This window comes from Chamaea fasciata, unplaced genomic scaffold, assembly GCF_029207755.1.
Source record: "Chamaea fasciata isolate MVZ Bird 193981 ecotype frontalis unplaced genomic scaffold, bChaFas1.0.hap1 SCAF_22, whole genome shotgun sequence".
NCBI lineage: Eukaryota > Metazoa > Chordata > Aves > Passeriformes > Sylviidae > Chamaea > Chamaea fasciata.
In genome coordinates, this window is record NW_027094107.1 from 2,190,024 (window position 1) to 2,212,175 (window position 22,152).

Consider the following 22,152-nt stretch of genomic DNA (forward strand, 5'->3'; position numbering starts at 1 on the left):
TCGCAGGGCCGGCGCGCCGCGGGAAGCAGCCCGGCGTGCGGAGAGCAGCCCGAACGGCCGCTGTGGCGCCTCCCGCTCGGAGCTCCCCGCGAAGGGCGTGAGGAGTCCCGCAGGAGCCCCGGGGAGGCGCTGGGCACGGACGGGGAGCGCAGAACGGCGCTCCGGGTCACTGCTGGCAGCGCCCCGGGGCTCCCCAACAGCTGCGGACACATTGGGCACTGTCGGGACGGGGTTGGCACCTGCCAGGTCTGGCTGAGCAGCTTCTCGGTGAATGCTGAACTTCAGAGCCCGGAGCTGCAGCGCCTGAGGCTCCTTCTGCAGCTCCATCTGGGAGCTCCAGTTCGGAGCATCGCCCTCTCCTCCTCCAGAGCCCTTAACTCCGTCACTACCACAGGGAAAATCAGAGCGAGCAGATTTTCAGCACTAAGGCTCACAAAACCTATGGAGAATCCAGGAGGCAGTTACCTTTTCCATGCAATAAACAGTGCCAGAAAAATCCCGGATTGACATGTTCCCTCTCCCCGCCCTGTGGTTCTGGTGTGGCTGTGGTCCATTCCTGCTCCTTGCGCCCTGCTGGATCCCACATTGGGAATGCTCAATGAATTCTCACTGTAGGGACTGGAATAGGAACTGGACATCCCCAAACCACCGGGAGCTGGTGAGATCCCTGATGATACCCGTGGATCCGGGTCAACTCTGCAGAGTGGGAAAGTGCTGTCACCAACAAGGCTCAACGGTGGCTTTCCATTTTCCACTGTTTTCCATTTACAACAAAACCCAGAATTCCTTTTGACTTTTGCTGCTCCGTCTATTCAGACACTTCACTGTTAAAAAAAGTCCAAGGAGATCTCTGTGGAAACTGTCTGGAGAACCAGTAGTTTTCAACCACTCCTCTAGGCTTGCACACCATATAATTTACAGTACATATAGATCAGTCATCACCTTTTGATTAGTATTTGCCTTTTAATTTTAAATTCTTATTAGTCTGAGAGCTACTGTAATTCCTCTTTCCAATTTTATTACCTATCCCATGGGACCAGCTCTGTTGTTAATAAGTGTTTCTTTCCTAGCCAAAATCTCAGGTTATATTTATCACTGAATACAAATATACAAACCTATTTCCTGAAGAAATTTTAATTTACTGCTCAAGAAAGGCCACTATAGATAATGAGGTTTACATAAAGAATGTGAAATAAAATGTGTATATATTGAAAGGATCATTACCTAAACACATTCAGTGATTAGGGAAAATGTAGAATTCAGCAGTTTAGCCCAGAACCAAATCTGTTTGCATGTTTATAAAGGAAACAGATGTAAACCAACCAAGTCCAGGTTGATTCGATCTCCCAGCTAAACCACAACAAGGAAATTATTGATTCAGTCAGATATAGAAATAATAGAAATATTTAAAGCAGGTCAGAGACTAAGTAAAAGGGCATTTAGAAAATCATAAGCAAAATTCAGGCATCAATCTGGGAACTAATCTTTTTAGTAAACTCAATTGTGTTAATTTTGCAGATTGAATCAGCCTGTGACAAACCCTTTTTACAGGAAGACTGGGAGCACAAATACAAGGAGAACTGGAAGACTGGGAGGACACAGTAATGGAAATATTGAGAGATTCACCGGTACAAAGTGTCAGATGCTGAGTCTGGACTGATAACGAGTGTCTGCAGGGAACTTGTACAAACTACAAGTGGCTGAAGAGAAATAGCCCCAGATTTATCACAGAACAGCTACGGATCAGAAATACAATACAGCCACTAAGGAGACAAATGTCACCCTTTGAATTTAATGGATCCCATTCTTTTCACACAAGAGAGGGAATTATCAACACTGAAATAAATACCTGGTGCCTTGGCCATGAGCCACTAACTGGAATATTGTTCCTGGTCACTCCTATTCATTTGTAATTCAAATAAATGCAAGCAGGATGAACAGAAACAGAACTTTGCTTTTGAGAGGAGGCTAACATTTAATTTGGTCTAAGAAATGCAGGCTTCACTAGAAAAATAAACTCAGCTAGAACAGTTCAAGTGATGACAGACACAGCATTATAAATACACTGGCACAGACACCAAGGCAAAGCTGCTCTACCAACAGGTCGGAGTCTGCCTTCCAATAGAGTCGGGGCCAAATCCCAAATATCCTTAACACAGGCCTTTGCTGCTAAATCTGGGCAATTACATCTCCTAACCCCCCCGAGGGGACTCACTCCTGACTCAGCCCCTCATCCCCGTTTTGGCTGAACATCCCAGTAACATTCTGTGTTTCTCAGCCAACAGCCAGTATCAGCTCCATGCTCCAGCAGCCCCCGGGTTTGCCCAAAACAACTTCCAACAAAAACATTGCACGTGTCCCTTTCAGGAATGTGTGCTTTCCCCCCAGGGATGAGCCAAAGGCTTTTGTTTTAAGTCCGGCTTTCAGGGCTCCAAAGCCGGGCTGGTCACACACACAAAGGGCTGCCCTGTGCTGGGCACAAACCCCTGGGGAAGGCAGGATTTGTTCACCTCACACACTGTCCTGCTCAGGCTGGCCCCTGCCAGGGGTGAGAAAACCTCTGCTCTGGGAAAGGAATGCTGCAGAGGGAGATTCCTTCAGGAAATCCTTTCAAGGGAGGGCCTGTGAGCCCCCCAGCCAAATGATGGGATCCTTAAGGTTGGCAAAGACTTCGGAGATCACCAAGTGCAACCATCAACCAGCAGCACCACCATGGTCACGGCTAAACCACGTCCTCCAGGGCCACATTTTCCAACCCTTCCAGGGATGGGGACTCCAGCACTGTCCTGGCAGGAATGTGGATCACCAGGAAAATCAGATATAATGATCATTCTGCAGTTTTCATCTTTGGAAATCCTTCCTAAGCTTCTCAAGTGTTATTCTTTGAAGCAGCCACGGCCCTGGTGCCCGGCTCTATCAGGTGTGTTTCATTTAGACACACCCCACCACTGCTTCCATCCCACTAAAACACCCCTGCAGGGAAAGATGCAGAACACTTCCATTGTTTTCTTTTCCATAAACACATTGCACTATTCAAGGTTTTCATCTTTGAATTTAATTAAAGAAAAATGTCTCAAAGTGATGAAGCATGTCTGACTTCCAGCTTCTTTCAATGGCACAAGCCAGTGCAGTAAATTGTAGAAAGCAAGCTCAGTTAGAATTTTATTTTCATTTAAAATAAAAAATAGAGAGAAAACTCTCCAGATGTGAGGTCCTGTTAAAAAAGTGGCTGTTCACTTGTAAACAGAATAAAAGTGTTAAGAACACAGTTTCATACAGCTTAAACAAAACCACTTTTCAGAAGCAATACAAGTATGTTACAACACTGTAAGAACACCAAAAGCAGAAAACAAAAGAATGGCAGAAGAATCACGTAACATTGCTTACTAAAGTGATAAATAATTGATGGTGAATGTTAATAGCTTGACATTTTTATTGCTCCAATGGTAGTGTGTTGACATGAAAATGTAGTAAACTGTCAGTGGGACAATAACAACCACCAATTTATGGTTTTGCATATGGAGTTTTGTACCTATCGAGAAAAGCACAGGAACTTTCTTTTTTTTGTATTTATCAAAACCACACCAGATTTAATAATTTTTTTGTTTGTTTAAAGTCACCCTTTTACAACTGAACCCACACTCCCTAGACTTGGGTGTGCATGTTTGAGCACTTTTACGTTCCTCCTCTTGGAAAACACCTTTGCAGGAGCAAGTGGGGAATCACTAAGGAAGAGATCTGATGCTCTGCCAGAGTTCTGTGCTCCTTCAGTACCCTCCAGATACAAAACTTTCTAGATACAAACCCAAAGTTTTCCTGGATAAAATCTAGAAACAAACATAGTGTCAACATGTTGATGCGAAGAAATAAACACTGATTTGGTAGACAGTAGCTGCTTTTAAAAATCTGCTGCAAACTCCCACTCCTGAGAGGGACCAGTTCCCTTTTCTCCTCTGCACAACGGTGTTGGAACCAGCCAAGGCACTTTCTTTATCACTTCCACTCACTCTGCTGACATTAATCTGTTACATTGCCACAAATTCTGACAGATATCCTCCATGAACACTTCACCAACTCATGCTGATCATTTACTGTCAAAAATGAGATTTCTGGCCTTGGGAGACAGAATCACCTGTGATGTTTTTGTGGTAAAGGACAGCCCAGGCAAAAAGAACCCGTGTACAGAGTTCACAGCAGTTACTGCCAGCTGCCTTCACCTTTCAGTGAGCTGGGAATCCTGTGTCTTTCACATGCAAATATAATACTGCTGCTGGTTTTGCATTTTAATGCAAATTTATCTACTTATTAAAACATGGAGCTTACTGTAAATGACAGGTTTGGCTCTGGTTCTTTACCAGTTGCTTTATGGCCACATAATTAAACGTCAATTAAAATACAAAGACGAGACCCATTCATGGTTTGAAGACTGCACAATTAGTAATTAAGGACAAATTAAAATGTCTAGGATTTATGTACTTCAAATGTAAACTTTACAAATTAATACTATGTGCTTAAGTGTTCAAGGCCAGTTTGGATGGAGCTCTGAGCAGCCTGGGCCAGTGGAAGGAGGGGGTGGAATGACAGGAGGGGTCCCTTTGGGGTCCCTTCCACCCCACCCGTTGTGTGATTCCATGGGAAGTGCCTGTTCTCCCCCTTGGGAAGGTACAGGGAGAAAATAGTCACATGGAGAAGAAAATCAGAACCTGCTGAGATTTCTTGAGATTTCTGCACAACAAAGTTCTGGCAGAACAGTAAGAAACTTCCATTGCTCTTCTAATTGCTCCAGAAACTCATTTGTCAGGGGAACCCAAAGAACTGGGTGTGCCATTTCAGTTTTGGTTTACTCTGCCTTTTTCTGCCATTATTTTCTCTGCTTCCAGTTAACACTCATCCCCCCAAAAACAGAAATAAATTGGAGACAACACTTTGCCTGGTTCTGCACTGGAAATGTGAGTTGCAAGGTGTAGCTAATGATAATTTCAAACTACACAGGAGGTTTTCATTCACGTTATAAATGCAATTGCACATTTAGTTGTCACCAATCCACCAGTCAAACAAAGTTTCTGCATGAAATATGCACATTTCAGACTCTGAACCATCAGTCTGGGACTGGAAACAGCACAAACTTCCCTTTGAGTAACAACTTGCATAAAACTGGCCTTCTGTAAACACTGTGTACAAGGAATCTGACCTACTACAGGTATTAGGATGCAATGGTCTTACAAATACTGTATTTTAATAGCATATTGCAAACTGGAGAGATGCAAATACATTCAGAGGAAACCCCAAGTCACCCTGAAACTAAAAAGCAACTTGGGATGATGTTGCAGGGAGTCAAGATGCTGCAAAGAAATGCCTGGACACTGAGAATGAAATCCACCACGACTTGCAGATGCTCAGTTACCTGCTGGGCTTTGTTATTTCTAGTTAGGAAAGGCAAGGAACTTGCAACAATTTCTATTAGCTTTCTTTTATCCAGTGCTCTTGCTTAGGTCAGCCATTAGATGAAGTTTTTCTACAATGACTTCCCTTCCTGAGATCAGGCAAACAGGGAAGAATCCAAAGTAATACTGAATTCCACAAGGCTTTCCTGGCCCTCCAGACAGTGCCTGACTGCCAAAACATATTCAGGAGCCCTTTCAACTGCTGCACTTCCTCCCCTCAGCATGTTTTGAAACTCCACTTTGACTGAGATAAAACCTATTTCCACTGGAAGGGACTTCATGTCACTTAACTGTGAAAATGCTGAAGTACAACCACACCACAGCAATAACAAAGGTGCTGCTTCAGCTTGGATTTGGCTGTTCCTGATTGTTCTCCTTTGTAACAAAGATCTCTGATTCGAGGCTAATTCTTCCTGGCTTCCAAACAAAACAGAACTTAACATCCATATATTCCTCACTTTCAAAAGAGACTTTAGGGTATTCTGTTAATAGCAGCTGCCATCTACCCCACAAATGTAGCTTTTGCAGAGGTGGAGATTTCAGCTTCGTATTTCAGGTGCTGCAAGCACCACCTGAAATACTTCTCAAAATAAAGACAGAAATGCTATGCATTTTTCATCCATTTACTAAACAAAGTGCAACTGAGCCCTACACATCTGACATATGTACAAACTCTTCATGGCTTTCCCATAAAACCAGTGTGGGCGGGGCTGTACAATCCCAGGGGAAGGAGCACATGGAACAGATGCTGGGGGACTGTTGGCAATAGAATAAGAGCTATAATACATTCTGTAAACCTTGGCATACCACACTTTACATTATGCAAAGAGTCAATATTTACAAATCCATAGTGGGTAAACTAATGAACCCCCCCTAAATGTAAATGATGATTTTGCAAAGTGCAGGACAAAACCAGTGCTGTTGATTGCAAGTCCTATGCAAGCAGGTTCTACTAAAATCATTACTACTGGAGTTTACCTGGACATTCCTACTGAGGGTTTCTAGGATTGCAACACTTAGGATGAAATATAGGATGACACAGCTTTAGGATGCACGTTGGAGGACAGCAAAGAGAGAAATTAATAAGGCAGCATGCTCAGAACAAGTTTAAGCAGCACTGATGTTAAGATCCCTAGTGGCAACTCTATCAGTTATTGGTAATGTTAAAAATTCAGAGTGCAACATAGAAGCCTCGTTCAACATAAAAAAAATGTGCAAATTGTTCTCTTCTTAACAAAAGAAAGTAACAGCAAGGAAGATTTCTACTGAAGAACATTTTTAAGTCACAGCAAAGTAGACCATCTTCTTTCCAAAATCATCTACAAGGCACTAAGGGTAGAAAATGACAGGTAACATGAAAGACCAATGTTGTTCCTCAGTCAGGTCGAAATATGGGGTATTTTGGTAAGAACTCTATTAATATTACCTGTTGAGGAAGGGAAAAAGACAAGAAGAGAAGACAGTAACCAAAAAGTTCAAAGCTTCAGCACAATTTCCATGAACATTAGCTAATTCATAAGACTAAATATATCTGAGATAGTCTGAGAGGAGGGAATGTTCCCCAGGGTAACAAAGCAGAGATTCCAGTCATTCTGAAATAGAGGGATTCTGTGTGCTTGGCTTTTTTTGGGGTGAATCACTTTCCCTAAAGTCCACAGTCTTCACAGCTATATGTTAAAATGGATAAGGGAGTGGTAGAACCACAGAAATATTTGAAATTCTGCTTTCCTACAAGCTCTGTCTTGTTTACAACCATGTGAATTTTAGAGCTGGCAAAAAAAAAAAAATAAACAAAACAAAACCAAACCACCAAAACAAACCAAAAACACAAAAGAAAAGGTTCAACCAAAAAAAACCTCATTACTATAAAGATGCAAAATTTCTGCAAAATTATTTGAATCAAAGGAATTATGGATACCACTGGAAAAGGTGGGTAAGTTAAAGAAGTGCAGACTGGTGTGGGAATCTCCAGTGCAGAAAGCCCCAGTGGGTTTACCCCATTCCAAATTACAGACCAAACTGCACATTTGTCTGGGAGATCTTTTTGCACAGGGTCACTAAGGGAAGGATTTTCTCTATTAAACTACAGCTCTGTTGAATAGCAATAAGTAAGAAGCAATACTCACATATTCCATCATATTGCTAGTTTCACATTTCCTTTTACTCAGCTTCCAGTGCAAACCAAGCTGAGGAAATAATTAACAAAGGATTAGCACAGCCTTGTTTGGATGGGTAATGCACCAAGCATTAGCAATACTGAATTTAGGATCAGTATAAAATATGGAATTATGACCAGACTGTAAAACCCTTCATTGCCAAGATTCTTAAAGCTGAAAAAAATGAGCACTCTTTTCTTACCTTATGATATAGTCTGTTATTTTCCCATTCTAATAACTTCTGAATTGATCTTCTAGTCTAGAAAGGAAGTCAGAAGTGTATCAGAAATGGTTCAGCAGCCTGTCTCATCCATTACTGCATTTCTGGCTAAGGTTAATTTATAATAAGTTGTGTTTTATAAAAGTAGAACGAAGCAAAGAAGAAATAAATGGAAATCTTATCACTTCAACTCCCTGCTCTCCCCTTTTTCAAAAAAGGAAAACACTTATGGGTTTTTTGTTAATTTAGAATCACTGGAAAAACTTCTCAGATCAAGTCCAACTTAGGCCTGCGGCTTTTCCAGAGCTCATTTAGTAAGTAGGAGATCCTTTTGAATTTGGTGTTTTTACCTCCCACAGGAAACAAAACAGTCTACCAAATTCTCCTGGCCAAATCCTGCACTCAGTGCAGGTGTTCTGCTGAAAACACAGATTTTCACACATTTAATTTTCAGATTTTGCAAACGGAATTGTGATCTGGATCTTGGAAAAAAAACCCCTCACCACCAAACTCCAGTTCACAACAAATTATTTTCAACTCCTGGCTACCAAATGTGCCCTTCGTCCTGCTCTTCCCACAGCTGTAGAGACAAGATGATTTCTCAAGTTTTGGTGATTTTGAAGGTCACAAAAAGACAACTGTGATGATCCTGCACGGTGCACATTTAATCACTGCATTGTTGTCACCCTCACACTCCCACAGAAGTGCCATCGTTTTCCCTACTTGATGCATACTCTCTGCAGCCTTGAGAATTTAATATAATTAATGCTACACCACCACACGGGCATTTATTTAGATTTTCACTGGTACAGGGTTATTTAAAATGGCTTTAAAACTGCACTAAAACAAGTCCTGTAACTTTTGAGTGATGCAGCTTCAGTGATGAGCACTTCAACAAGTGAACACATTAATGCACTTCCTCAAGATTTACTGCTGTGATGAATCAATTCTAAATGTAAACCATGGAGGTAATTGAGATCATGTTTACCTGATATTACTGAAGTGCTTTTCAAAATTATTACTTTGGACCTGATTACAGGAGTGGTCAACTCTCTGTTGGGGGGGGAAGTCTTTAGAAAAGAAATTTGTACTTGTTCTTAAAAGAAACAGCACAATAAAATATGGCAAATAAACCACAGCTCTGAAATGTCATGGTGTCTATTGCATATAAAAAAGTGATTTTTAAACTTTTAAAATATTTATTTGGGGGTTGGAGGGAGTGAGGACAGGGGGTGTGAAGAGGAAAAGTGAGTTTTCAGTCTAATTCTGCCACTCTTTGAAGGTCATGGAGGTTCAGTTCTGCACTCAATCCTCAGACCTTGAGAAATCCTGCAAATTTAGGGTATCATATATTCCATCCTGTTTGAACTGAGATGAGATCAGCTATTCTTAAAATTCTTGAGTCACCTGGTAATTTGGTGTCATTTCAAATGTTTTCTATTTTCTAAGGTGGAAACCAGAATAACCTTTGGAACGTGAGGCCAAACCAGGGTTTTGAAATGGGGAAGATATCATGAGAAGTTATTTAATCCTACCAACAGTTAAAAAACCCCCAGAATAAGATGCTGCATGGACTCACTCTTTTGTTAAGACAGACCACGGGCCACAGGCTGCAGCCCAGGGTGCAGCAGCAGCACAGGCAGCCACAGAGCAGCCACTTCACATTGACAGGGAGGTTCTTCCTCAGGCAGGCGTTCACTCGGCTGATGCTGGTCTTGAATTCCTCAGGGGCCACCTGCAACACAAGGGCTCAACTTCAGGGAGAGCCAGCACAGGTGTGTTTTCTCAGAAATTGCCTCTACAGGTTAAAATGAAACAGAAAATGACACAATCTTCTAAAGCACTGGTCCCCCAGCGAGCAGGAAAAGTCATTTTCCTGCAACAAAGTCATTTCTGGTGGGTGTGCTGCACCAGCCTGAGTTAAAAAGGCAAACGTCCATATTTACTGCACCAGTAATTAATGGGCCTGAAAACACAGTGGGCCCAGACAAAATCAACTGGGACACAGCAGGGCAATACATGCACTGGCTACACTGAGCAAAACCATGGCAGAATGACAGATCTCTGCTCTCCAGGGGAATGTGGGAGCTTTGCAGTAAAAATTGGTCTCACAGAAAGGGAGGCTGTTGTCCAAATTAATGTCACACCAATCTAAGTCTAGACTGTGCCTGGGTGAAGGCTCTGTCCACAAATAACTTCCTGAAGTGGCCCATACTGAAGCCACAACTTCCCTTGTGGCTGCTTCCTAAAACAGGGAAGCCTAGAAATACACTGGATGTATTTAAGGCAGCAAAATGCACCTTGTACAAGGTTAGGAATAAAGTCTACTTGTTGTAAACTAGCTTCTGAAATTATGGAATGAGTATTTTATATCTGTACTGCCACTGCAGAGTCAATGTGGAACCCCCATTTTGTATCAGAAAGTTCTTTTCTCCAATAACTGCATTTCTCACCTACTCACATCCCCCAAATCCCTCATCTCCCCACAGAATCCAAGTCACTTCCATCTGACAAGTCAAACATGGATTTGAGGCAGTGACTCCAAGATGACACCCTTGACTCTAACACAATCCAGCATTCAAAGACACCAAGCAGAACAAATCAGGACCAACAAGAGACATGAGCAGGCAGGCACAACTCAAAACAAACCCCCCAACTTTCCTACCTACATGCCACGTTGCTGCAAACCCCCTAGAGTGAGTCTGTCCACAAAGCTGTGCTCCACAGCTCCTGAGCGAGCCCAGCTCTGCTCATCTGCCTCTGCAAACAAGGGCAGCAACTCCAACAAAAGTTCATTTCATGACAAAGATCCTTTTCAGCAGGGGCAAGGCCACGGGGCAGGAAATGGAGAGGACCTGATGCTGCTGCCTCTGCCTGAATTGAGCTGAATTCTTTAAAGCATTGCAGGGAAGGGAGGAAATAAACGCAACATCTGTTTCCTGGCCATTCAGGTCAGCAGGCACTACAGAGTCAGGGGGCAGCTGGCCTTGCACACAAGCCAGACCTACAGTTAATAACATAAGAGCATAATTTAAGTGTGATTATTTTATAGCAGAAATTAATAAATACATGGAAAGTGACTATTTTGCCCCCCCTTCCACATTAAATAGAATGTTTAGTTTTACAGCCACAAATGGAGCAACTAAAAAAATTGTCTGTTTTACGAGAGACACCTTAGTTTAGGAAAAAAAGAAAAAAGGAAATGGTGAAAGAAACCCTCAGATCCTTTGTACTGAGACATCTGCAATGAAAAAAATCCCATTGTAATGAGGCAAACTGTGCTTGCATGTCTCTGGAACAAGGTTTTATGGATTTCTCTGCCAGTGCCAGATCTTGTAGTGGGATATAACAACTACCAGATGCACATGAGCAAAACCATTTCATCTTCAACGTGGGAGAGTGTTTTGTAGGAAAGAACATCTGGGCTGGTGGTTTGCAGTAACCTCAGACAGCTGCTGCAGTCACTGCCTCAAAGTAAACTTGGATTCCTACGTTAATTGGCATTCTCAACTCTTTAGGAAGTTTCCATGGGCCTCATATTTAGGTATCTACAAACCTGCCAGAGACAGTGGAATGGCACAGCCCAGAATTTACTTTAACAAGAATAACCCTTATCAGTGCTAACATCCAGCATCAAGAGAACACAAGCAGATTCTCAGATCACAGCTGGCAGAAAAATCTGGGACCTAAAAGAAAGCACAGGGAGACTCCCTGTTCCTGTGTCAATTTTTAGGGAGTCACTGTTCACATCAGGTTAATGTGTTCCTGCATTTTAAGGTGAAAGTTGATGCACTGTCCTTCCTGCAGAGCAAATGGCTAAACCACAAACCAACTCTGGATGTCACTAAGCAACAGAAAATTCCCATTTCAGGAATTCTGGTCTGATGTTTACCTCAATATAAAATTATGAAAGCACCACTGCCTGCTGACTCACCAAGTATTTCAATGTAAAGGTGAATCTCTTGGCTACAACATAAGATGAAATTACTTAAGATGCTTTTGACTAACTCAAACTATTGGATTGTTTCTGCCTTTAGGAAATGGAATCACAATCACAAACAAATATTTCTGTCGCTAATGACACATCTTCATCTGAAACTAAAGGAACTGGAGATCAGAGCTGTGATTTCTTCTGTTTATCACAACAGGATAAGCCTCATGTTGTGATAAACAGAAGAAATCACAATTTTGTTGCTGGGTTTACAGCTCAGTGACAGTTAAGCTTTGTTACACAGTGATTAAGAATAAAATACTTGTAAATAACTGTTCTAATTTAATGATGAAATGGAATTCAAATGGAAGTCAGCACAGAACTGCTGATTGTCTGACACAATTTTAAATCCTCTTGCAGGTACAGCTTTTAAAAGGTGCATGTGAAGGGGCTGATGTCTTTCAAACAAACAGAATTAACAAAGACAGCTCCCTAAGAAAGCCTAGTTTTGAGTAATTCTGGAAATCTCTTGGAGAGTTTGTGTCTGGCTCTTGAAAAGAATGAGATAAGCACTTTGCTCCTGGCTGTGCTGTACACCTTGGGAAAGGGACATTAGCTCCTTTTAGGAGGGAAAAAACAAAACAAAACAAAACAAAAAAAAAAAACATAAAAGGAAAGGAGGGGGGTGTCATAATATTTTACAACAGGATGCAGAAGATCTCCAAACACAGGAAGGGAGCCAGTAGGGCCCAGCAGGCCTGATCTTTCTCCTTCAATCATCATCAGCAGCAGCCCTATCAATCACACAGCCCCACAATGCCCAGCCCTGACTTTATGGCTCCCATTGCCCTGCATTGCACACTCCTCTCTGGGCAGGACCCCTTTTGTTTCAAGATCAGAGCAGGAAATTCCACTTTTCCCCTTAAGGATCACTGCCTCCATCACTTTCTGCTCACCTGCAGCTACTGTGCTCCATATCACAGAAGATAATTTGTTAAAAGATTGTTTAAGAGAATTAATAATCCTGTAAACCTGCAGCACACAGAATTTAAATTTAACCACCATTCCAATTGAGGCCAAGGTCCAATTACATTATGAAAAGTTAAATATTGCCTCTGTATTAAGTGTAGTCAACTCTTTTCTTACAATGCTCCATTGAAAAGAAGCCTGGCTCAGGATTTACACACCAGGTGAGTTTATGTCTCATCCTGCAAGACAAATATTAATCCACCTGAATTAGCTAGGCCAAACATCTGACATACCTGGGATTTCCCTTTCCTTTATTATTTTATTGGCTATGCTTCACCCTCAAACGTACACATTCACCTCTCCCAAGGAAAGCAACAAATTAAGTCTCAATTAAACACTACAGATGTAATTACAAGCATGTAGATCTAGGCTAACCTACAACAGCCATGGAGCCTCTGTAAAAACTGGGAGACTGGGAGAATGGGTGAAGGAAGAGAGGGATTCCAGAATTCAGAAAAAGAAAATCCAAAGGTTTGCTGCCATCATTAAGCGGATGGGCAAACTGAGGGCAGGAAGCTGAAGTGAATTACCAACACAAGAACGTGGCATAAATCCCCAAAGTTTGTGCTTCCAGGAGAAAGGAGCAGCTACAGAGTTTTCTCTAATTAGCATTTTCATCCCACTTTAAAAACCTACATCCTTTACATCTGTATTTTTTCAAAAAGAAAACCAGCACCACTGAGAACTCCATCAAGCCCATCTAATGGCTTCATCTCTTCCACTCCATTAGCAGATGGGATTTATTATTAATATCAATTCCCAGGGGACAGCAAAGCCATTAAACTGAATGTTACACAGGCAATACGAATAAACTCTGACATTGTCTTAGGAGAACTGAGGAATAATGCAAGTTCAGAGTAAACATTTTAATCCCAATTTGTAAATATAAACAGTTATTGTTATTCATCAATTTTGATTTCATAAAAAGCAAAAAAAAAAAGACATTTTAACAACAGAGGATCTTAAAGTGGGGTCTCACTTGACTACGATACTGATTATTGTGAATTATTTAACAGGGTATTTGAAGGAAAATTTACTGGAAAAAAATGACTGAATTTCCATTTTTAATAGGGATTAAGATGATTGACTGCCTCAGCCAGAGGAAGAAGCAGATTCTTTATTTCTTGCAATTGACAAAAGTATTAAAAACCAAAAGAGCCACAACTGTGGTTTTTAATGTCTCTCAGGGCAGTGTGTGGCAGGCAGGAAGAAAAATGTGTTTACCCTCTTGTTTGACTGGGGTCCTCCCCTGACAAAAGGGAATTCATCTCCTTGCTCAGAAAGCCCCACAAATCCACAAGGCAACAGAATATCAAGATCCTCAGCAGAGGAGAATCCTTATAGACAGCAAATCCCTGCCCAGGCCACTCCTGCAGCACTGATTGCACCCACAGAACAGCGAGGGGAAATGCCAACACAAGAACTTCCTCTTTCTTTGCTAAATTAAGTCCAAGCACCCAAGTGAACTTTAAATTAAGCTTTTGCTCACTGTCTATTTAACAAGAGGAGGACAATCAAGTGGAAAATGTGACAGCCATTGATGCTGATATTAAAAAGTGTAGACCTGGTTGTAGGTTTGTAGGTTTTTAATAGCCCAAATATATCTTACAGAGGCAGAAAGAGATTAAATGATATAATTAAATTTAGTTTTAACGTTTTTTGCCTGGGATTTTCTACAGGCTTCCTTACAATAAACTACAACTTGAGTAAAAGAACATAAAACGCTTTTTTCCCAAAATGTATTGTGGCTGCTCAGTGATCAGAAAGAGCTTCCCAGAAGAGAATAAGCCTCAGACAAGGTGGTGAAATACAAAGTGTTGTCAGCAGCCCTCACACTGGAATCAGTAGGATTTGTCTTTGCGAGCTCAGGGAGATCCCAAAACCAGGGCAGAATTCCCCGGCTGATTTTCAGCACCCAGAAACTCCGAGCAGAACCTGCTTTTAGGGGCCCTGCTGTCAGAACAGCTGGACAACCCCAACACAAGGATTTTATTCCTTGTCCTCTGGTGTGCAAATGCAGGAGGAGAAAGCCCAGATGGATGTGGCAGGAGCAAGCACCCAGCTGTGTTTAGAGCACTGTTGGTATGACTCAACCCCTGCAAGGGGCTGCAGAGGGAGTGCAGCTCCATGGCAGGACGTGAGACAAAGTATAAAGAGCCAAATAAACTTTTTTCTTCCCAAATTCCAGAAAAGATGCACGAGGGGGATATAAACTGAAGCAAAAACAAAGCACTAGAGAGTAAAACAGCAGGAAGAGAAAAAAATTCAAGAGAAAAAGAATTAAGCAATTAAAGGATAAAAAAAACACAATTACAAAAATAATTTCAAACTAACTAAGAATTGAGTGAAGACTGAATTAATAGTTACAAATTACAGTTTCTTACACTTGCATTAAGTAAGATGACAGGACTCCAGAGAAGGCAAGAGACTTGTCATCACTGATTTTCAGAACTAAACAATATTTGTGAGAACATACTAAAAACCTACTGAATTTGTAGGTTTAACACTGTGTTTTGTGCTGGAAAGCTTCAGATAAAACAGATTGACTTCCAGAGATTTGCCTAAACCAACTGAAGGCTTGTCAGGCACACTCAAAAGAGAGGTGCAGTATTTGTACTGCTTTAACTCACCCAGGAGGGAGCACAGGCTCCAGGTATTTAAAGAGCAAGGTTAAGTGAGGGTTGCTCTCATGTCTGCATGGAAACAGTGGGATCCACGGTAAGCTTTGCCGTGTTTGCAATGTCAATAATGATAACAATCACTGCAAATCCTTCCTTCTTGTTTCCAGCTCCACTGAGGCACAGGGCAGAGAGCAGCTGGGTCACACAGGGAACAGTTTTTTAGAGGGTTCATGCTCAGGTATCCAACACAGAAACCACTGGATGCACTGGCTCCTCCCATTGAAAAGAACAGTTTAATCTCACACTTACCTTCCCTGTCAGAACAGAAGGAAATTCTGTATCAAACTTGTTGCTCAAGCCAAACCTTGAAAACAAAAGAGACAAACAAAATATATTCCACCTAACTTATTTTGTTTCCCTTAATAATAAAAAAAAATGTAATAAGAGTTTTTACTTTAAAAAGAAACCACTGTTAATTTCTTTTCCCTTACATTATTTCACGAGCTTTTGATCTAAGTTAAGGTCTCCTGTACCATTCAGTCATTTCCAGACAGAAACACAGCTTGGTGCCTTCCTTCAGAACCTCCACAAGTGCAAAAATTCCTTTCCAATTGGAGGGCAGCAAGTCTCAACCTTTGATTTCTGGAAGAAAAAACCCTCCAGCTATGAAATCTCAGGTTCAGCAGTCCTTTAACTCTCTTCCACATGCAATTGCTCCACATGCAACAGATGAAGTTTGTTTTAAGGAACCCATTCATCATCCCCTTAGAAACTTATAACCATGTGGTTTTAAAAACTTCCTTGGGGCTGAGTTAAGGTACCTCATGCAAAACGTGTAAGAGCCTACACAAAGGACAGTTTTCCAACAACTATCAACTTCAAGAAAATGAAGTTTTAGGTACCACTGTGAGCACTCTTCACTGAAGTGTTCTGGGGTTTGAGCAAAAGGATTTCATTGTAGCCAGTGAAAGCTCCAGGGAGCAGGATTTGGCTTGTAAACCTGTTACCACTTATTCCAAAACTCCTGGACCTTTAAAATTCATTAATTTAACAAAATCCAGCAGTAGCTGGCCCTCAGCTACAATCTGTTAAACATACTGTACATCAAGTCAGCTCTGCTAAGCTATCTCCTGAGTATCTGTGTTCAAAAAAATCAAAATACCTGAAAGAATCGCTGCCAAAAAGAAGAGCACAAATACATTTGGTGTTGTAGGAGTTCCTGAAGAAACAAACTTTGCTTTGAGTCAAACTGACACCTGCCAGACTCTGAACTGGTCCCTTGTACCAGTAGTGCTGAAATATCACAGAATTGTGGAATGGTTTGGGCTGGAAGGGACTTCAAGGTCCCAACACCTTCCCCTGGACATCAGTAATTGTGTAAAACATCACCAAAAAACCCCAAACAGTAAAAACAATAAGATTTTAGCCAAGCACAAAGGTTACTAATGTAGCACACTTCCATTCTCTTTGTAATCTGGCAAGTCAGCCTCCACATTTTGTACCTTTTCTTTTTAAGCTGAAATCTTCCAGGTTTCGTAATGTCATATATTTAGTTTTAAGGAAGCTTGGAGAGCAATGAAGTAGTCTTTTCAGTCTTAAAAAAAAACAAAAAAAAAACCCCAAAAAAACACAAGACTAAAATTATAAAGCACATTCACAAGCTTGCTCTGAGGAACACAGACTTTTCTGTGCATCAACAATGATCACAAAGTAGGAGCAATCAACCAACACAATAAAAGAACTACTGGAAAATTCAAGAATTATTTACTCTACTCTATAAAAGACCAGTTGCACTAAATCATGCCCAAGGTCCATCTTGTCCACAACACAGGTTCTTACAGGAGCAGCATCTTAGGAAACAGCAAAAGAAATGAAAAAAACCAGAGCAAACATATCAGCTGCTCCTCAGAACCCTCCTCTGACCTTCAACAATCCAGAATTCAAACACTTCCTACGCCACAGGTAGTGCCTTTTATCTCACTGATCACATACACTCATTAAAATTCCCACTGCACCCCAAGTTCCATACAGAACAGGATAAATTAGTGCTTTCAGATTAATAAATCTGATTAGCAATGCAAGATCACAATATGTTTCAGGTTAAATTTCAAAGCTGATGTCATGAAATATATTAAACCCCCCCCAATTTTTATTAGTTGCCAGAACACTCCCTTCAGGAGCAGCACGTCCAGGAAACCTGAGTTACAGAAAGGCATCTCACACTGACACCTGTGAGTGGCTAAAGAATATAACTTGATGTTCTAACTACACTTTAAATACTGTATTTAGTCAGAATCACTGATGGCCTTTAGCAGTTTTACTAAAACATCTCTAGAAGTTTTACAGACCGTTCTGTGATTATCTGCTACAGGGTTTAGAAACATTAAACATCTAACATTAAGTTAGATGGAGCAGAGAGGTGACTCAACAACCAAATAAAATAAAAGGATTGAAGCAGGATGTTATACAGTTGTACAGCTTTACAGGCAACTTTGTAAAAGGACTGAAGTCTTATTAGAATCTTTCATGTAAAGAAATTAAAATCTAAAGTCTTGATCAAAAGGTAATTAACTTAATTAGACTTCCTACAACTGACCAGTGATCTAGCATGAGCAGGCCTATGAAATCTTCTAAAATTCAGTGTATTAAAAAATCACTCTAACATCAATCCCAGTAGCTGTCCTTTAAGTAATTTCAAACAGCAGCTGGTGGTGATTTATTTCTGGGCCAGTTCTGGGACTCCTCAGTGCAATCTGCCCAAAGTGTAACATTTAGAAATTCAGATCAGTCACCCACATCCTCTGCTTGCACTTTTCTCACTGCATAACAAGCACCTGGAAAAGCCAGGCACTGTTTCCTGGAGGCTGCTCCTGAACCAGGATGACCTCACTTGCCAGTTCTTTCCCTGTTTTCATGGATGGATCAGGAAAATCCCATCACCTCATTTCCCCCATCTGCAGAGTGGTGAGAACACAACTTGTCCTGGGGAGCTGTAATCACAGAAATGCACAAATCCCTCACTTAAAGGCTCAGATGAACAGCTTGAACCACCAGTTGCAAACCTCACCTGCAACAGGTATCACAAGGTAACACTTATTGGTTTACAAAGCAGGAGCTCAGGTTTTCTGCCCCCAGAACTGAAACAGGAAGATTTTAGAAACTATATCCTTACATCCAGAAGAGAAGTATTTACAGGTGCTTTGCTTTTTTATTCTATTTGGCTTAAAGCTCAGCTCATTCTCATTTCTCCCACTCCTGTATTTATAGATAGTCATCAGCCTTACCAGAGTGCACAAGTTAAACCTGTTCAGTGAAGTTCTCCAACCCCCCCTGAGCCCAGCTCCTTTCCCCACACCTAACCCAGGTTTTGTTTCTCCTCCCTGCAAGAGGGGAGCTCAGATCCCACACCACTCCTTGTGAGGTATCAGCTGAGCTTTGGGAGCATTAGAGGGTGAAGACGACATTCCTCAAGAGCCCTGAAGTGAAATCTCCTTGAAAATTTTACATTTCCCAGTTCAGAACATTTTCCTGTGAAGCCAACAGAACTATTCAAGAGTCCTCACCCATGGATAATGCTTTGGAAAATGAAAGGTGGAAGGCTGAGGTCATTTGCTGTTTTAAATATGTGGAAGATGGAACAATACCAGACAATAATCAAATGTTATCTCAACTGGCTCTTCCCTCCCTTCCTCAGCTGATGAAAATAAACTTTTCATCAGCACCTGGACTGTGGGTCCCTAGGGCACTCCTACAGAAAATAGGATAGGATACCAAAAGTTAACTTCTATAGAATACCAAAAGTTAACTTCCAGTCCAAACCAGGAGGTTTGCAGACTTCAGCAGGAAGCTGGATCCTAATGGCAAAAATATGTTTAATGGCTCTTTCATTACCTCATTACCATCCATCCACATGGACTCAGTGATGCAGAAAAATTCCAGCAGATAAATACAAGCCCATAAGCAGGTTCCAGTTTGGTCACTGCTCTGTTTTTGGGAGTTATTGCCTTTGCTTTGCTGGGCATGACTCAGTCTGCACTACAAATGTCTGTCTGGAGATACTTGGATCCACCAAGCAGTCACACTGACTATGGGAGAAACAGCAAACAAGGTGTTTACAACTCATCAAAATGGAAATGCAGAAGAAAAGGCATTTACTAGGACCTAGTGATTTATCTGTGCTAAAATTCAAAAGCTTTCAAAACCAATAAATATGACAGAAATCTTTCAAAGAACCCTAGACAAGATGAACATAGATTTTGCCAACCATTTTTACGCACGTCCTCTCTGAGTAAAATAAAACAAATACACCTTACATGGTCACTCCTACCACACACAGGGGTAGAAGGGCTAGCAAAAGTAAAGTGGGAAAAGCAAGAGCCTGCTAAATACCCTGAGAAAACTCTTGGAGTTTATCTTTAGTACTGCTGGATACTGCAAAATAGTTACTCTGTTAGAGTGAACAGCTCACTGACAAGGTCATGAGAATAAAAAGTCTCTTGTGAGAAACTAACAGAGTGCTTGAATCTACCAGCTTGGGAGTTTCATAAGAGAACTGGCCATGGAAAGCTGAAGCAGATGACCCTGGAATTTGAGAATTATCCCTTCTCTGTACACCAGAAATATTCAAGCAAGCCAGTGTCAGCTGAGGAACAGGAGACATGGGAAACAAAAATCCAAGGAAAACAATGGCTTTACAAAGATAACTGGTTTTCTTTTTTCAATAATGTGTGACTTGTCAGGACAGACATTTTCATTAGCAGTACTCAGGTTCAGAAAACAAACCCAGGTTTTCCTGGATGACATCTCTGCCTTCAGTAACTGGAGCAGGCTGCTCCTGCAGCCAACTGATTTCAAAAGCAGCAGCAGCATCTGTGTGATCAAAAAGTGACAGAGTTCCAACACACAAACTCTTGGGGAAGCAAACCAGTTCCCACCTAACAGAAGGTTAGGATTGTGTACTCCAGTGTCCAGGGGATCCTTGCATTTTATTGGAAACATCCAATAACTGTTTTTATCAGTATAAGGTGATTTAAAAATACAGCATGAGCTGATAAAGCTGCCTCCTATGATGCAGGTAGGTCCTGTTACAGGAAGAAAGCTGAGAGGGGTGGGAGAAAGGGAAAAGAAGTTGGATGGGGATTCAGCTCAGGTGGTTCCAAGGGCACTAAGGATCACTGACAAGACTGCTTTTTTTGATGTAGACATCACCAGTCCTTGGAGATGCTCCTGCCCATCCCAAAAAGATGCTGGAGCCAAGAAGGAACAGTAAGTAACATCACCAACACACAGAAAGCAAAGCAGATGAGTGTGTCATGTTTTTTTTTTTTTTTTTTTTTCTAGTTCAGCACTTCAAACCAGGTAACTCCTAAGATGGGTACTTGGAATTCTGAGCATCTTGCTTGTGTTCCACCTCTCCTTCAGTCAGGCCAGCAGCTCTTTGGGGTGAGGACACACAGAAATCCCATCTGCACAAACAAATGCACTGTGCTGCAGCAGAGCAACAACTCCCCACTGGCACCAGCTCAATGCAAGCCTGATCCAGCCTTCCATGAGGACACAGGATCACATCCAACCCCACCTCCCCTGGGATGGGACAGCCTTCCCCAGCCAGGGCTTCTGCTGCAGGGAGTTAGCTCACACTGCACCTATTCACACAGAGAAATGTGCATTTGATGCAATCCAAAGCCGGAGCCAAAGCAACACAAGCTTGGTGGGTCTCTGCAATCCGTAAATTTCAATACCTCCCTCCCTGCCATGAAAATTAACGTGACAACTTGTTAAGGATGAGCTTGGTTCTATTAATTCTTCAGCTTGCCGGAGCAGGAATACTAAGAAAATCCCTATGAGTAAACATTACATATAAGGAAACACAGCTTGCTCGTCTTCTGTTCAACTGTTTAAATGAGCAGCAAACATTCTGGCTCACGCTGTGTTCCAGCGATAAAAACACTCAATGTGAACCAAACTCACAACTAAGTTTGGGGCAGATAAAGTCCGGCACAGGCAGGAGCCTCCTCCGCACTGCAGTGTGGGGGCTCCTGGCCCAGCTGTGGCACACAAGGGTCACAGCCAGATGGTTTGAACGTGCAGTTCGCCCTCGCATCGCGTGGACTTTGCTTTTTATCTAACGAATTGTTTGGATAAAGAGGAGCAACCAGGGAGGGCTGCCAGGGCTGCGCTGCAGCCTCCGCATCCGACAGCCAACTCCGGCTGCTCATTCACGCCCGGGGGCTTCCTCGAGCTACCGGAAAAGAGCCACGTTAGAGCACGGCTCCCCTCACAGAGCAGGGCAGGGGGGCGGGAGGCCGGGGCCGACAGGGCCGGGGCACGGTGCTCCCGCTGCCCTCACCCCTCCCGGCGCTCCCGCCCGGCTCCGCCGCCCCGCCACACCGGCCCCTCACGCTGCCCCCGCTCCTTCCTTACACGGTGATGTGCCCGGCGCCCCGTACCGCTACGGGATCGGGCGCGTCGCGGGGCCGGGGCAGCTCCTGGCTCCGCACCACGGGCTCGGGCTCATCCTGCTCCTCCTCGTCCTCCTCCTCCAGCTCGTAGATCGTGTCGAAGTCCGCCATATTGGGCAGCAGGACGCTCATCGCCGGCCCTCCCGCCGCGCCTGCGCAGCGCGCGCCGGGGGCGTGGCCGCGGGAGGGCGGCGCGCAGGCGCAGCGCGGTCCGGCGCGGCCGCGGGGGCTCTGAGGGCAGCGCGGCCGCGGAGCTGGGTGCACCGTGCTGTGTGTCGGTGTATAGGTGT

At 42.6% G+C, this 22,152-nt stretch overlaps 1 protein-coding gene across 1 annotated transcript; it reads right to left on the reverse strand.

The window, feature by feature from the left end:
- Positions 1 to 3,032: 3,032 nt before the first annotated feature.
- Positions 3,033 to 22,025, reverse strand: CHIC1 (cysteine rich hydrophobic domain 1). Its single transcript, XM_066202712.1, has 6 exons — positions 21,825 to 22,025; positions 15,711 to 15,765; positions 9,400 to 9,555; positions 7,803 to 7,859; positions 7,571 to 7,630; positions 3,033 to 6,870 (listed from the first exon to the last, which is right to left on the reverse strand). The coding sequence occupies exons 1-6, from the start codon at positions 21,992 to 21,994 to the stop codon at positions 6,820 to 6,822; spliced, it is 549 nt and encodes a 182-aa protein (XP_066058809.1). The 5' UTR covers positions 21,995 to 22,025; the 3' UTR covers positions 3,033 to 6,819.
- Positions 22,026 to 22,152: the final 127 nt, after the last annotated feature.

Bases quoted from the DNA above. Each gene is read 5' to 3' on its own strand.
- CHIC1 (XM_066202712.1), bottom strand. From the start codon at position 21,994: ATGAGCGTCCTGCTGCCCAATATGGCGGACTTCGACACGATCTACGAG. The intron at 7,860-9,399 runs GTGAGTCCATGC...CTTCCTTTCTAG, and splicing joins TGGTCTGTCTTAACAAAAGA to ACTAGAAGATCAATTCAGAA. The intron at 6,871-7,570 runs GTGAGTATTGCT...CTTCCTCAACAG, and splicing joins CTAGCAATATGATGGAATAT to GTAATATTAATAGAGTTCTT.